The 16,976-nt window shown below is 39.7% G+C and overlaps 1 protein-coding gene across 3 annotated transcripts in view; it reads right to left on the reverse strand.

Moving 5' to 3' along the window:
- pcxb (pyruvate carboxylase b) overlaps positions 1-16,976 on the reverse strand; it is a 429,275-nt gene that overhangs the window by 19,664 nt on the left and 392,635 nt on the right. For all 3 annotated transcript variants that reach the window (XM_036146585.1, XM_036146583.1, XM_036146584.1), the window contains 3 exons: positions 13,687-13,866; positions 3,026-3,200; positions 2,460-2,533 (listed from right to left, as the gene is read on the reverse strand). In XM_036146585.1, the coding sequence (XP_036002478.1) occupies positions 2,460-2,533; positions 3,026-3,200; positions 13,687-13,866 (429 nt within the window). The remainder of the gene's footprint in view (positions 1-2,459; positions 2,534-3,025; positions 3,201-13,686; positions 13,867-16,976) is intronic.

Here is a 16,976-nt window from a genome sequence, read left to right on the forward strand (position 1 = left end):
TTGTACTCCATACAGCTGGAGAAACCCAGCATTTTCCACTAAAATATGTCCAACCAGGGACCCTTCTAGAGTGCATTAACTGTTTTGGCTAATGAGTACTTTTCTTGTTTTCTACGACAATTGGCTTCCTAACCAATAATGTTCTCCAACAATAGAAAACGTTGAACAATATTAAGCATTTTTCTCTGCTTCAGTCTAAAGCTGCACCCCAGGATGCCCGTCTTCATCGTCCCTGCAGTCTGTTGCTGAGGCTACCGGCGGCTGTCTTTTCTCTTTGGAGTTCACGCTTCATTCCTGATTTGAACTCTTCAGCCTAAAGTTTTGCTCATCAAACAGCGCTCTGCTGTCAGTCTGCTGAAGCACGCCCCCCCCCCCCCCCACCCCCCCACTGCGCAGCACTTTCTGGGTAAAAACAGCCCCGTTCAGAGAGAAACTTTCTGTCAGCATCAGATGTCTTCAGAATATTTCTGCCGAGTGCGTACAGGTGAGGAGGTTCAAGCAGTTTAAACCCAACTGATGACAGTGATCAAGTTAAAACTGAGGCTGGATGCAGATGTCGAAATTCCAAGAGGAAGGTCTTGTTTTAGATTTTCTTCTCTCCTTTAGCCCCACTTTATATGCAAAATGACTTCGACCTGATATTTTGTCCCCTTTTCACTCTATATTCCACCCACACCAAAAGAAAGAGTAAACAAACAGTAATCTTCTCAAGTCAGTGTAAATTATTTTTCCCTTAGAGATGTTTGGCCACATACTCTCCTCTAACTTACTCTTTCTTGCACTTCTTCAGGCTTCCTACACATTATTTGTATAATATTATGCACCTTTCCAGACTTCTCAGTCCTTTACAGTCATTTTAACACAAAAACACAAACGTGTCAATGTGGCAGAGTTTGATACAGTGGCGACAGAAATCTGCATCCAAAAAAAAGGAAGGCCATATAGAAGGAAGGTAAGAACACAAGGGAGGAATGATAGAAAGAAGGGAGGAATGATAGAAGGTAAACAAGAAATGCTAGAAGGAAAGAACACAAAAAAGGAATGATAGGAGGGCAGGTAAGGGCACAACGAAGGAATGACAGAAGGGAGATAAAGACACAAGGAGGGGAGGTAAGGACACAAAGGAAGGGCACAAGGAGGGAATCACAGAAGGCAAGGAAGGGCACAAGGAAGTGTAGAAGGGCATGGAAAGAAGGAAAGACATGATACAAAGGCTGTAGGGAATACTTTTTTAAAAACTTCTTTTCTAGGGTCTTTCCATAACATGAAGGGTTATTTGTTTTTACAATGGGCAGAATTTTAAAATAGACAAATCATATTTAAATAGTTTATTGAGCCACCTACATTAAATACTGACTGAATAAACAAAAACTGTGGTTTTCTCACATTATTGAACTTGGTCATATTTATAAAATATAACAAAACAGGATTATATTAGGTTACTGAATAGAAACAAAAGTTTAATAGAATAAAATGTGTGAAACACTAATAATTCCCACAAAAGTCCTGACCATCAACAGAGCTTTTGGCATGTCTTTTTCTATCACGTGGCCATTTTTTGCATAATGCCCTCTGCTTTTCTATCACCACATCCTCGCCTTCTGAGCACATCAGTGAGTTTTGGTTGAGAAGTTGACTCTGCTCCACCATGCAGCCTGGCTGAATGGTAGCTATTCAGCTGACATCTTAAGGAGCTTGTTGAATGTCTACATTTAAAAACAGAACCACATAAAGAGCATTTTGCGTCCTTGTTGTCATTAAACGGTGCAAAAAAAAATTCCACACCACCATGATGGTCTGGCTCTGCTTTAGATTGAGCAGGAGCACCCTCTTGGATGGCAGCCATACTACAGCACTGAAGCAAGGTCCATCTAAACGGGTATTTTCAGTTAATCGGATGAAAAAACTTTAATCTAATTAACCATTATTCGACAATTGTAAGTTGAATATTTGTTTGCATCCCCAGTCCATACGTTTTATTTTATTAATTTTGAATTTTACTGGTTCTATTGGGTTTATCTATATTATGCTTTTATCTGCAGAGCACATTGGCCTTTGTGTTTGTATTAAATACTTTATAAATAAAGTGAGGCTGGACTGGAGGACAAAACCTCATGAACAAAAAGCTCTATAGCTGGAGATGTCTATTTTAGCGATAATTTATTGGATCAATAGATTGGTTATTGAAGATATGTGTAATCTTAGTGAAAGTGGCACGCACCCAGTGCCCAATATATTTATAAGTGAAAACAAATCTTTTATCTTCCCATTGTGACCAAACCCGCTGAAATCAGATGAAAAGAAGAATGGCATCTATTCACAGCAAGACTTAAAAGCCTAAATTCCCATCAAAGTGAAAGCATACACACCTTAATAAGATTTGTGTTAACTATTTCAGTTTGAATAAAAAACAAACAAAAAAAAAACCTGTGCTAGTATGAAGTGTTGTATGAAAGTACCTCAAACTCCTCTGCAATCTTGGGTCCATCCAGGAACAGCCTGGTGCTGAGACAGTCCACTGGGCCAAAGTTAGCTGAACAAACAGAGAAACAGATAAAACACGTTTATGTACAATTTGTAGTGTTGTTAGATATTGGTAACATTTACAGCAAAGATGCACACAGTCACACACAGAGGCTTTGAGAACAAACAGTGTGTACGTGTGTGACAGTTTCAACTGCAGGTGTAACTAGAAAAAACACTGCTGAAATGATTTTGGTGGTTGTCGACATTCAGTGAAGCTGTGAATAAAACACCGTGGGGTAATTACAGAGCCTCATAAAGGAGCAGAGGCAGTTTATAACCATCAGTGGTAATAAAGCCGGGGTTAATCAAGGTATCTGAATGTTCCTGAGGCTGCTTAGATTCTCCTGGATCATTCAGAAAGGAAGCCTTTTCTAGTTTAGCACCTCTAAACAGCCAAACAAAATCATTTCCAGCAAAAGCTCAAATTAACTTTAAGCACGAGAACAATGGGTTGTTATCACTGGCTAAAAACAATCTGCTACTAGGTCTGCCCACTCACCGGTGAAGTCCTTGAACTCCTGGAACACCTTGGGGTACATGGCTGCTGACATTACATCCTCAGGGGTGATCTCGTCCCCATGTGCAGCTCGGAGTCCCTCCTCCAGGGCCTTAAAGTCCAGTGGTGGCAGAGAGGCACCAGGACGACCTTCAATACGAGGCAGGGACTTCAGCACCTGAGGTTAAACAGAACGAGATGATTTAGTCCAGAACCTTTTTGCATCTTCACAGCCTTGAGGCCGACTCCATGCCTTCTTATGTCATTAAATGGAAATCCCAGTAAATCTTTGAACCTCCTCTGTAGGGCCGCAGTTCTCAAACTCTGGTACGACTCCCCTGGTGGAAACTTGGTAAATAAAAACAAATTAACCGATGTGAAGCAAAAGGGCACCAACGGCCCAATAAAGTAAAGAGTTATTTACCCATATTGATATAAATAAATGGAGACCACTAGGTACAAGCTGAAGTGGAAAACAGCAAACCGAGAAGAAACCAGTCGCTGCTGGCTATGCTGTGCTCCATTTGTCTCAGAAATTAACACTTTGCCTTGAGAACCACGTCAAATGGTGCTATAATTTAGCCCCAAGTTAGAAAAACCAATAAGATTATCTGACTGAGCAGTGACCAGGCCAACAACCATCAATACAAGCTAACAATACAAGTTCTCTGTATTTCGTACTTTCAAACATTAGCTACAGTTAAGCTTAAATTTATTGATACTAGTCTGATAAAAAAATAATTTATCCAAGAAATTTGTTTGATTAAAAATAAAAATATATTACCATCTGAAAAGATAAATGTAAATGGTGTGCCAAGTTTGAGAAAACTATCAGATTTTTTATAATATATTATTTATGCTCTTCTCTATAATTAATGGCAAAGTACTGGAATTACAACTATCAAACCCCATTTATAATTTCTGCTTTTTCCACTGGTATCTTGAAGATTTATCTTTGGTCATGAGCTCCAAGTTTTCGAGTTAAGTAGGCCTCCTTGCCATCACCCTAATCTTTAGCTCCCCCAATATATTGTCTCCTTAATTTATATCATGTCATGAAAAACATTTTTGGTAAAATTAGGAGATCATAATTAAAGAAAAGCTCAATCAGGAAGTAAAACCCAAAGCTGCAGTTTGTTCATCTCAGTGTTGGGAGCTAAAACCTAAACCTAATATGTAAAGGAGACGAGTCCCCCAGAGAAACAACTGCTGTAACTGTGGTATTACACAGATTCTGGTTTCAGCTGTGGCTCGGTTGGCCAATCAGTCTGCTTGACCTAAGTTGATTCAGTTTTTGCTCCTTACAGACAAACCAAATCGTGCCTCGAAGGTAAAAAGATAGAACTGATTCAATAAAAGCATCGTAAAAGGGAATCATTGTTGTTTGATCAATCTGGGAGCGGGCAAAGGCTTCTCCAACAAGAGCAGATGGAGCCCTGGTTCGGCCACTGCTTCACAGTTTGCTTTAACCTCAGTCTGAAACCAGTAGTAAGACTGAACACATTCCTCCAACTGACCTCTATGGGACCTGCTGTGAGAAGATGTTTTGAAATCGATCATCTCTTTAGACTTGGATACGTTTTAACGATGATGGGAATAATCTTATTTAACAAGTAGGCCGTGGCTGTCCTTGAGAAGCGAAATGGTTCCTTATTAATGTTTGTTCTGATAGATGTTTGTGTACGGGATCAACAGTAAGGGTGAAAATAGGCATCCCTGTGGGAAAGCTGGTCAAGGGTCCTGAATGGAGAGAGCCCATTCACCTGGACTTAAAAGTCCTCCTGGTTAAAAAGTCCAGACCTACAGGTCTGACGTCACTAGTTTTTCTAGTATCGTCAACACAACTACTGTCAGGGCTTTGGAATAACGGGGCTTGAGCGTCCATCGGCACACTAGGTATGTGGTGACAACAAACATCAAATCTGATTGACTTGAGTCCTTTGGAGTAGTAGGCCTTCTCCACATCCGTTTGATCGATGTTAAAATGTTGCCGGTGTTTGCCGTTCCTACAACAGAACCTTTTTCCAAGTTAAATCATGAAAATATCAACTTCTGAGTACAACCGAATCATATCCTATAGCCAGAGAGTTGGAGCCAATTAACAGCTTTTTTCTTTCTAATGGTTGGACTGTATTATACTGAGGTGGTAATTGGAAAACTGAGAACTACTGCTGTAGGGATCACAGTGCATTTGTGTTGACATCCTGATAGATTGTCAGACTGATTTATTAAAGCAGTTTGAAATAGCAGGAAATCTCTTGATGTTCTTAGGATCCTGATCCATCTGATTTACAATGTTTAATGCAATGCTTTTTCACCCAGGATTTATAAACGCAACCAGGTGTTAAGAGAGGTGTTAGCCTAGGATAATCGCTCCACATTAGCCTATTTAAATAGCATGATGTGCTATCAAAGCAGCAGGTGGATGAAAAACATGGAGCCTACATTGATTCCGCAGTATGCAAATGTATTAATGCTTGAGTTCAGTATTCCTGCACCTCTTCTGCCTTTAATTGGGTCAATAAAGGGGAACTAAGGGTGAACTTTTATACATGGAGTTTATTCAGTTTTAACACGTTTTTGGTCTCTAAACAGGCTCCAGCGGCTAAGGCTACGTTCACACTACTGGGAAATGCTGCCTAAATCCAATCTTTTTGCCCATATGCGACCCATATTTATCTTTTTCATGGCAGTGTGAACGGCCCAATTCAGATTTTTTCACCCCCCAAGAAATAGGATTTGTGTCACTTCTATATGCGGTACTAATTTGTATAAGTATCAGATTTTTTTCCAAAGCGTCCGCTAAAAAGGTCATGTCACATTTTATCCATCTTTCACGTCACTCTGTCTCTGACTACACATCCACACACAGTAGTAGCAGTTGGCCCTCCACAGAAGACCGTTGTTAATAGCTGTGCTGCTTTCTTCTTACCGAACGTCATCTTGCTACGACATGCTCTTAATATTCTCAGCTCCCATTGCTCAACAGTTTTTTTTTTTTTTTATAAGGAGAGATCCTGGCTGGTATCTGTGTTTTTTTTTTTCCTTTGGGGGCAATTACATTCACCACTACAACTGCAACCAGTGCATCTCCTTCTGTTATCTGTGCATGCTGGTCGCTTTGCAGTCTTGAATCGTTCAGACAGAAGTCTGATGATGGCCACATTTAATAGTAGTATGAACAGCCACCTAAAAAAAACCATCCAATTTCAGCACAAAATCAGGCATCAAATTGAGCATCAACACCTTCAGTGTGAACGTAGCCTCTGAAAGCTGCTCTTTGCTCTTTCCCAGCTGAGCTGGTGTTGAGCTAGGACTAGTGTTACGACACTAGAGCTAAACAGGAAGTAATGCTGCCAAGTGAGGACTGGTACGGGTTTGGCTCTGGAACCAGTGTTTTGGAAACAGCCCCAATTTGTTCTTCAAGTTTTACACGAGGATAACGGCCTGTGAGACCTATATATACACACACAATATAAAATTTTCTACTTTCATAGAAAAGGGTTCACAGTTGTTCACCTTCCAGAGCCATTAATGAGTGGCAGCAATGTGACGAGCCTTTCAGGCCAAGCACAATAAAACAGTGGGGGCATTCGCATTACCGAGAGGTTACATTCTGTAACCCTGAGACAGCAAGCTGGCGCTGCACAGTGTGGCCATTTCCTGCTCAAAAATGACCTTACTGCATTACTGCGTGCTGGGAAAATAAAATCTGTGCAAAAATGTCTCATGAAGAGTTATAACATGTTCATGTACACCAATGTCATCTTGGTTGCATTCTGGCAAGAGACAAAACCGTCTCCATAAGGATCAACTATTTTTTATTGTATATTTTTTTACTTTTTTAGAACCAAACGACCCTAAATTACAGCAACCGAACTTTATGAGCAGGTCTCTACCAGCTTTGCACATCTGGAGCCTGAAATTGTTGCCAACACCCTTTTTTTTTTTGCATCTGTAACACAATTACATCACAATTAAACACAATTACACAATTACATTACTCACAATTAAATCACAGGTAATTGTATTTAGGTCTGGACTTTGACTAGGCCATTCTATACCAAACCACCTTTGTTCATAAAGCACTTTTTAATAATGAAGGTCAACAACGTGCTGTACATATACAACTAAAAATAAAATAGACAAGTAAAACATGCGCAAGCTTAAACAGACAAATGAGATAGAAACTGTTAAAATCTCTCAGGATCATTCCACAACTTTGGAGTCACTACAGCAAAGGCACAATCTCCTTAGTTTCAGCTTTGATTTAGGGACAATAAGGAGCTGCTGGTTGGCAGACCTGAGGGAGGGGGGAATTGCTATTTTAAAAGCAATGAAAATAACTTTAAATGGGGCTAATGTGCTCAGACTATCTTGTTCCAGTTGAATGTGATGCTGCACCATTTTGCACAACCTGCAGTTGCCTGATGAATGCGTCACTAACACCAACATACAGCGAGTTATAGTAGTCCAGCCTAGATGAGACAAATGCATTAATCACCGTTTCAAAAAGCTGTGTTGATACGAATGGCTTTATGCTAGTTAGCTGCCTCAAATGAAAAAATGCTAGATTTTGCAACTGCCCAAATCTGGCTTTCAAGTTTACCATCTGAATTTACCTGTGATAATCAGCCTAACATAGTGTTGCATAAAACGGAGATTTATGTTGGAGGTGTGAGATGAGCCACCAAATACCATCACCTCTGATTTTTGCTCATTCCAATGTATAAAAGTTTGAAGCCATCCAGGACTTTATATCATGAAGACATTTAAACAGTGATTTTAATGAGAAGCCCATGGCTTTTCTAAGAGAGAGATAAACCTCGCAGTCATAACAGTGGTAGGAAACTCCATGCTTCCTAAAGATAAAACCAAGGGGAAGCAGGAACAAGGAGAACGGCAAAGGGGCCTAACACTGACCCCTGTGGGACCACACACTGAAGAGTAGCAGCAGAGGACACAAAAGTATCAAGTTTGACTAAGTTAGTCAAGAAAGTTGACTAAGAAAGCCAAATAAGACCTGAACCACTGCAATGCAATAGCCCTGACACCCACAACCCGCTCCAAATGAGAAATTAAAATTGTTTGATCAATTGTTCCCTAATTTAATTGCTAAAAGCACATCAACAATTCGTAAAAAGGGCAGATTCAGTGCTGTGTAATGCAATTACTTCAAATATTTTGTTTAGTTACCATAACTATACAGATGATACACAGCTCTACATTACGTCACTGGGTGACTCTGAACCCATCCATGCACTGAACGGATGTTTAGAACAAATCAATGCATGGACGTGCCAAAACTTTCTCCAGCTGAACAGAAACAAAACTAAAGTTATCGTTGGACCTAAAGTGGAATCATCTAGAGTCAGCACGCAGCTTCAGTTATTATAGCTAGAAACAAGTGATCAGGCCCAAAATCTGGGTGTAGTGATGGACTCAGACCTGAACCTTCAAGGTCACATAAAGACGGTCACAAAGTCAGCCTTCTATCACCTGGAGAATATTTCCAGGATTAAAGGACTGATGTCCCAACAAGATCTAGAGAAACTCATCCATGCATTTATCCTTTGTCGCATTGATTACTGCAACGGTGTCTTCACAGGTCTGCCGCCCCCCCCAAAAAAAAAAACAAAAACAAATCAGACAACAGCAGCTGATCCAGAACGGTGCTGCTCATGTTCTCACTAAAACCAGGAAAATAGAGCGCATCAGCCCAGTTCTAAAGTCCTTACACTGGCTCCCTGTAGTTCAGAGAATAGACTTTAAAATACCTGTTAGTCTATAAATCATTGAACGGCTTAGCACCAAAACACATAAAAAACCTGTTGTTGCTGCATCAACCCTTCAGACCACTCAGATCTTCTGGTTCTGGTCTACTCTGCAGACCCAGAACCAAACATGGAGAAGCAGCTTTTATTTCATATGCTCCACAAACCTGGAACAAACTTCCACAAAACTGTAAATCAGCTGAAACACTGAGTTCCTTTAATCGAGACTGAAAACCTACCTGTTTAGAATTTCTTTCGGCCCATAATAACAGGAACACTGACCAACATTTTTAATATATATTAATCTTTTCACCTGATAACATTTAAGTTTGTTACTGGTCTCAGAACTAGTGACCGTTTCGATGCGTTTATGATGTTTTCATGATGTAAATCACTTTGAACCACCGTGCTGCTGAAACATGATATTTAAATAAACTTGACTTCTAAATAAAGTCTTTAAAGTTTTCCGAGCGTCTCCAGACGAGAGAGTGGAACAAATCTCCACACAATTAATCCCTCTCCCTTAGTGTTTCCTGCAAGAAGCAGCTTATAGCACACCTACACAGCCTTCTGTATGAGAGCATGAATTAGTTAAACAGAATCACTGCTAATCATCGCCCCGAGCTCGCATACTTTTGTTAATTTTGTGAAAGTAGTGCCGTGTGTGTTTAGATAAAGACTCACACGATGCAGTCTCCTGGGTCGACAAAAAGCGAGTGTGTGTTTGAATATCATTAAACAGCTGCTATATCTCATCGGTATGGGGGTGCGTGCGTATGTGCACGTGCTTGTGCCTTGTGGAAATGTGCAGACAAAGGAGTCAGAGCAACGCCATTAGTCACAGAGCGAACCGTTCAAAGATAGCTGAGTCATTTGTGTTTGAGAGAGACACTTCAAAGATGGCAGGCTCGCTGGAGTCCCTGCTCGTTAACGCCGTCTCCTCTGAGAACGTCGTCCGCTGAAACTCGCTGATTGTTCAAGTGTGGGACACGCACAGACAATGGCAGAGTGTGTGGCAAAGTGACTGTGTTAACAAATGAACCTCAAATTAAAAGGTATGTAAATTAGCCACGACTAATGCACCGAAAGATGAGGAGTCACAATCAGATTAATATGAAACAAGCTGCTTCCCGGTCGTTAAATCCAGAACAAGTGAACGGGAGGCAAAAACAAAACTGATTTTAGGTGATTAAAAGGTAATTATTTAAACGCATCAGTGGGGAAAAAGAGAATGATCTCTGTCTCTGTGGGCGAAGTTATACTTTAAGGAAACTTCTGAAAGGAAATTTAAACTTTTGCTAATCTTATATATTTAATTTACTCAGAATGGAGCATTAATGTGAGCTCCAGATCTGACTCACAATTTAAAAATTAGTCGAGCATCATGACAGAATAAAGGGCAGCGAGAAAACTGGGGGTGGGAAGTATTTTGCATTCAAAAGTGCATCTATCAGTATTGATATTTAAAATACTGATTAAAAGATGTGTTTGTAAATCTGAGCTGTTCTGTTTTACAGACTGAGTAGCAGCAACATGGACACCAAGGAGAAATCCAAACTCGTCTTTTCTTCCCCAGGAATGAACGATACAAAAATAACCAAAAACGTCAAAATGTGTAAGAAGAATTGGGTCCCTATCTTTGAATGTATTGTGATTTTTTTAGTCTTAAATACACATAAACCCTCACAAATGTTGGGTAGACTGTTGCAGCTCAATCCTGCTTGTTGTAACCATCAAGAAGCTTCTGGCGTAATTCAGACTGAATAGTTGACCCCTCTCAACGGAGCGGGGCAGAGCTGGTAAAGGTCACTGAAATTGTTGGCTTCCTGCCACAAACCCAGCATTTAGCCAAAACCCATTCATTTTTAATCACAGCCATGTCAGAAGGTTATTGTTAGCTGGCTGTATGCTATTTAAACCCAGTTGTGGTGTGTGCTGGGTCTTTCTTCATCCAATCAGATTAATTCATCATCCCAATCAATCAAAGTCACACCTCTGGCAGCTTACTAGATGCCCAGGCAAAAAGACAGGAGAGAACGGCAACAGGGAAAGAAAATGATGTAATTTATTTACAAAATATTAGTTTCATAAGGGAGATTTATGTCCATGTACATCAGGGGTGTCCAAACTTTTTTTGCTTGTGGGCTGAAATTGTCAAGTCAAAAGCACTCAAGGGGCAAAAAAGAATAAAAATAAATAAGTAAAATTTATAACCAATTGTTTAACTTTAACTGCTCTAAAAAATATAGAATTTTAGATAAATTAGATTATCTGTATTTAGCCAATTACACTAAATGAATTCCAATCAGATTTGAATGTACCAACGTTTGCATTTGAATAAAAGATGCTGGATAGATGTGCTCCTTTCTACTATGAAATTAAAGAGAATGTGTAGGTATTAAAAGATAAGTGTTTTGTGTTGTATCCAACATTCAATTCTTAGATTTTAACTTTTCTATAATAATTTTGCACTAAAAATAAATAAAAAAAATGTCCATCTGCGCCTGCCTCCAGTGCAGGTCAACTGGGGGGGTTCAGAACAGGGGCTGCAAATTGCCCCCGGATGGCACTTTGGACACACCTGATTTACAGTTTATGTGCTGTGATCTCTTAATAAAGTGACATCTTGCTTCTCCAAACACCCTAAAAACGTTTTTTTTTATCACCAGCTGCCATTGGTATCCAAGTAAAAGCTTGATATTAAAAAATTTCTAGAGAAACCTGACCAGACAGGAAAACATTTGAGCCATTTGGCTACAATGGCATGAATGGCACCACCTCCAAACCGCTAAAGTTGAAACCTGGACACAGCTACCAAAGTCCAGTGGGGAAATTATCAGAAACATGTTTGAACTGGTTTTAGAATTGAAAAAATCAGGCTAACATTAAATCTTGACAAATCTCCTCTACTTGTACACGCCTGAAAATTAGAGAACCACGCTTAAAAGCCAACATGTGCATTTTAATTTACTAACTTTGCCAAAAATAGTGTTGAATTTGCGATGTGGAGAAAACTTGCAACAGATCTGAACTTTGTTTAAAAAAAAACAAAGATTAAACCATTATTTATTTAAAGCCCAAAGTTAACATGGCATTTATGCCCAGTATGAGTGCATAAAAAACCTTTGGGCGAGACTAAATGTGTGAACTGGGTGATCATTTCCTGTCCAGGCTGGGGCCGTCTGAGAGTAAACGACAAACATTTGATCCTGTTATCGGCCAGAATCAGGAGTCTGGTGAATAAATGCCAAGGTTAGCAGGATGACAGGAGTTGGTCTCACAAAGGCAAACAGAAAGGAGAACAGGAGGGAAGTGATTACCAGAATGACTCCACCAGTAACTGGACTGGATAGACTAGCCTGTAATGCAGCAATTTAGCAACAGATCAAAGTAAAACAAACGTGAATGCGACAGGACGGATTATTAAAATCTTTCAGCTTCTGCAGATTTGCAAGTGTTCAGACAACCTGTTGGCAGCTTCACAGTGAAAAAAATGGGTGACATTTAAAAAGAGCAGGTATTGTCTCTCAGCCGATATTTCATATTTTACATACAGCCCTGTGTGTGTGTGTGTGTGTAAGTGGGGGTACCAACAGATTTCATATTAAAAAAAAATATTTTTCCTTTTGTAAATGTCAAGTTCTCGTAGATCTGTCGGATGGAGTTTGGAGCCGCGTGACACATTTCTCTTTATTCATGTGTTGAGATTATACAAGTCTGCCACACAGACTTCTGGCTGATGGCCACTGATGTGTAGCACAAGCCTCTACCTGGCTGTTTGCAGAAAGCAGAATAGACAAGAGGATGAAAGGAAAAGCAAAGGACAAAGCACAACCAGGGTTTCGTCTCCATCCACAAAGCTTTCTGAAGGACTCCGTCAGATGTGAGTAGGCTGGTTTGGGAGGACTGCTATTGAGTTGTTTTTTTTTTTGCATACATTTTGATTTAGGTTTCTTAAAAAGATGCAAAGATGAAAACGGTCAACAAGCATTTTCGTCTAACTAAATTACCATTTAGGCTGTATTTGGTACATAAAAAGAAGCAACTCCTGCCATTATCAGGTTATTTCTCTTCCTTGTTCAGTTTTTTATTCAAATATATAGAGAGATCAATAATACAAAAGCGCTGAAATATCACAACTAATCTATCTAAATAGCAGAAATTCTTTCTGAGGACAGATTGCTGTTCAGCTTCCAGTAAGGGCTATTCTGTCTTTAGGAGATGCGACTCAAACCCAACCACAATAAGTTTTTATTTATTTGTTGGCATCACACAACCCAATTTCCTTGGAGTACATGCGCATCTCAGTAATCAGATCATCCTAACAAAATGTATTTCGGTAATTCAAATTGTGAAACTGTCATAGATAAAATGCACACAGTGAGAGTTTTGATGATTGTCACTTACAGCTAATGAAAATCCAGAAAGTTTCTTAGAAAATAAGACAATGTGGCAACAGCCATGGAGAGGTTAAACCAAAAAATGTCATTGCTACAAAAGCTGGCTATTCACAGTGCCATTTCCAAGCCTAATAATGGAGCGTTTAGTGGAAGGAAAAACGTGCACTGGCAGCAACAATTCACTTATAATATGATACAGTTTTAATTAGCGGATATTTCTGAATTTAAAAGTGTTTTTTTATTGGTCTTAAATCCCATTATAATTTGGGGATTTCATTAGCTGTACATTATAATCATCAAAAAAAATAAATAAATGCATGAAGTATATTCTGGTGGTTAATGAAACTATGTATGATCATTGGTCAAAGAATGTCGTGCGGTTTCTTTTTGTACCTAAAATGGCTACAACGGCCAAAAGAAGTTAAAACAATGACTGAAGACAAAGCATCCATGCATGTATGTATGAATACAGAAGCAACAACTATAGTACCTTGGATCTGAAGGGTTCGGGGAAGCCGCCATGTGGTATCCCGACATATCCCTGTAGGAATTCAACCACGGACTGTGGGAAGGACAGCTCATCGGCCCTCTCCTCCACCTCTGCTCTGGTCAGGTTGTTCTGCACCATGAACTGAGCCAGATCACCCACGATCTTTGAAGATGGAGTCACCTAAAGAAAGAAATCAATGTTAGTATAAGAGGCATTTTATTATATAGACAAAGTTTTAAAAACTCATGGATTCATTTCGTTACAGTTAAGCGACAACGGAGAACAACTTTTAGAAGGCAATGCAGCTGCCACAGAATCATATCTTACAGGCTTTCCTCTGGGATTCAGACCATTACGTTGTGATTTAGGCCAAGTGAAATAAAATCAGACTCTTTCTAATGGTATAAGAAGCTCCAGGCACCCCCTCCCCCAAGGGACTGCCCTCACAGCAGGGCGCCCACTCTATAGAGCCCAGCCCCCCGGGACAATTTTCCTCTTTGCCCGTTGCTTCAAGCAGCGCAGGAGAGACACTCTCTTTTCCGAGGACCTCACGAGGAGAAGGTCTACACAGGAGGGACGAAGCAAATGTGAGCCCGAATGGGGTTCAGAGACCCGCCAACATGTGCAGGCTGGACCAAGCTAAGTACTGTCTGCTTTCTGTGAATCAAAATCAAAGAGGCGGGGATCTTTCTAAGCTGTGCAGGAGAAAGCTGAGAGCCCGAGATTCATTAATGAATCTCCTCGCCTGCTTTCACCCCGGATGCCCTGTCGGCACAACCAGACACAAAGGCAGAGGTTTGGCAGAAATGAGAAGGAAAAGTTACTATGGGATGACGCTATTTAAAATGGTTAACTTCTAATGTGTTTATAAGGTTAGACAGGTTAGGACCTGGAGCTAAAAGGCTAAGCTAACCGCTAGCGACCTTTGAAACAAAGCTATGCTGATTTGTTTTAGGTGTGTTTTACGGTTATGACAAACTTTGTTTCTATAAGGGTTTTCAACACTGATGGGAAATCAGTGGTGGTGTTTTCTGGTCCACTCATTATACAGAATGTAGCTTAAAAGTGTTTTTTAGATAAGCACTGAAGGTCCGTTAGCATTAGCCGCAATTATCCTCCTTTAGAACTTACTAACCCTAGTTAAACATAACTACTGCTTGTTTATACATAATGCTTGTTTTTATTTTGCTCCACCATCATTCGATAGAGCTATGAGCATAAATGGGGACATAAATGTCAAATTAATGGTGTTTTGTGTAATTTAAGATTCCTCCATCAAGCTAATAGCCACATGGCTCGGATGTGCTCCGACATTATTTCAGGTCGATCCCCTGCCTAGAGTGCCTTCTAGCTGCTTAAGATACCAATTTGTTTCCTAATCTTTCTGGAGAAATAATTACTTTAATAAAATCAAGTGTCCTTAAAAGGTTACTGATTTTTATTTAGCAAGTATTATTTCCTTAAATAATGTTTTGTTTAACTCAGGATTTCAATTGTGAATGGGTTGAAACACATACCAAATGTTCTGAATTAAGATAATTTAACCTCATTTCATATTCTTTAAGATGAACTCTGGTTCTCTAACACACACACATCCAGGTTTTAGGGAAAACCTCGACAAACATGAATGAATGAAATATGAGTGATGCAAAGTAAACCCTTTCAAAATTTTAAACAAAGCAATACCCTTAAAACCCAATCACATGGTAGAAAAGCTGTTAAGGTATTGATGGACTCGGGAAAACAAAGACTGGACCCGATTTAATGCACTCCTGAAGCATGCATCCAAGACAAGTGCATGAGCAAATATGGATTCAGTAAGATAAGATATTCCCCAAAGAATCCCCGAATGAGGAAGCCGACACCTGTTTCTTAGACATATGTTGACAAAACGTCCTGTGTGAAACCTGAAGCACACTTATCCCTCAGGGATTTCCACAATCTTCTGGGATTTAGGTGCTAGTTGAAGCTGGATACCAACAAGAAATGCTCCATGATAAATGAGACAAGAGCCTACTTCCCTGCTACAAAACCTACAGCTTAGTTTGACTGGCGTTTGAAAAGATAACAATAGATTTCTCTCCGTGACTGTTTGCAGAAAGGCTTAAGTGATTTAAATGGGCTATTAAAATCCCAGGAGAGGCCATTATGTTGGTGAAAATGCTGAGTAAAAGTTAATATCAGAGTTTCTTGAAAATAAAGTAGGATCTCCTGTCTGCCCATTACCTCACACTGCAAGTTTGAAATAGGTTTTACGTGTTTAAAATGAACTTTATAATGAAAGTTCTGACATGGTGTTATGTGACCAAGCCTTTCACAAGGGAAATGCTGGTCAGAGACTCAGTGCCGATCAAGGCCTTTTTAAATTATCCGCATACGAGGCCCTGAATAAACAAATCACATCCTTATGTCCTGTGCCCGGCTTGACAACATATTATAGACCTCACTCATAATTGTATTTATATTAAAGCCCTAGCGTTTACTGCCCGTAGAGATGAGCTGAAACACTTTTCACTACATTTTCTGATGTTGAAAGAAAACCATGAAGCTTATAAAAAGGAAGAAAACAGCTGTTTCAGTTGGTTTGATCGCGCACAATTGCCTGGAACCACAGTGAAATATTTTATGGGCTGAATAATCAATGAGTCATATCACAACAGAGTGCTAGCATGCTAGTGTTAGCCTAGTAGTCTAGCTAATTGTGCCACATAAAACATTGTTGGGAAAAGCAAGATGTCACTTAATTAAGTCAGATTGGTACTGTAGAGGAAAAAAAAAAACACAGATTTTACTTCCTTTAAATCAATTGCGTTATCAGGCCTGTATGTAGGATTCTGTATCAGTAAATGCCTTCCTAGATGACTTGGACCAGTATTGGGGATAAAGAAAACCCCAAATTGGGGCATCTCTGCTTTTTCCTCTTTGAGAATCAACCCACTCCTGTTTCTAGCCCTCTTTTCTACTGCCCAGCTCCCAAATATGTATTGTTCCTGAATCAAGAGTAAGATCAAGACTGTTGATATTTGTTGATGAATCAGCCACCTCTGCCTGTCTTAGTGCAATATCAGCTGTGTAGGAGATTTATTAAATGTGAACCTTCTAATATTGTTTGGGTAAAAATCAGTATTAGCCCAGCTTCTTGAAAAAAGTCATTAGTATAGAGACTTGAAATCCTCCACACCTAAAGTTTTATCTTAAAATAAGCTTATGAAAAATGAACCCAACCTACAGTGTCTGCAGAGAAACAATTCAAAGGGCCCATTAATCACTGTTGATCTGGCAAAGAGCCA

The sequence above is a fragment of the Fundulus heteroclitus genome, chromosome 14, assembly GCF_011125445.2.
Source record: "Fundulus heteroclitus isolate FHET01 chromosome 14, MU-UCD_Fhet_4.1, whole genome shotgun sequence".
Classification (NCBI taxonomy): Eukaryota; Metazoa; Chordata; class Actinopteri; order Cyprinodontiformes; family Fundulidae; genus Fundulus; species Fundulus heteroclitus.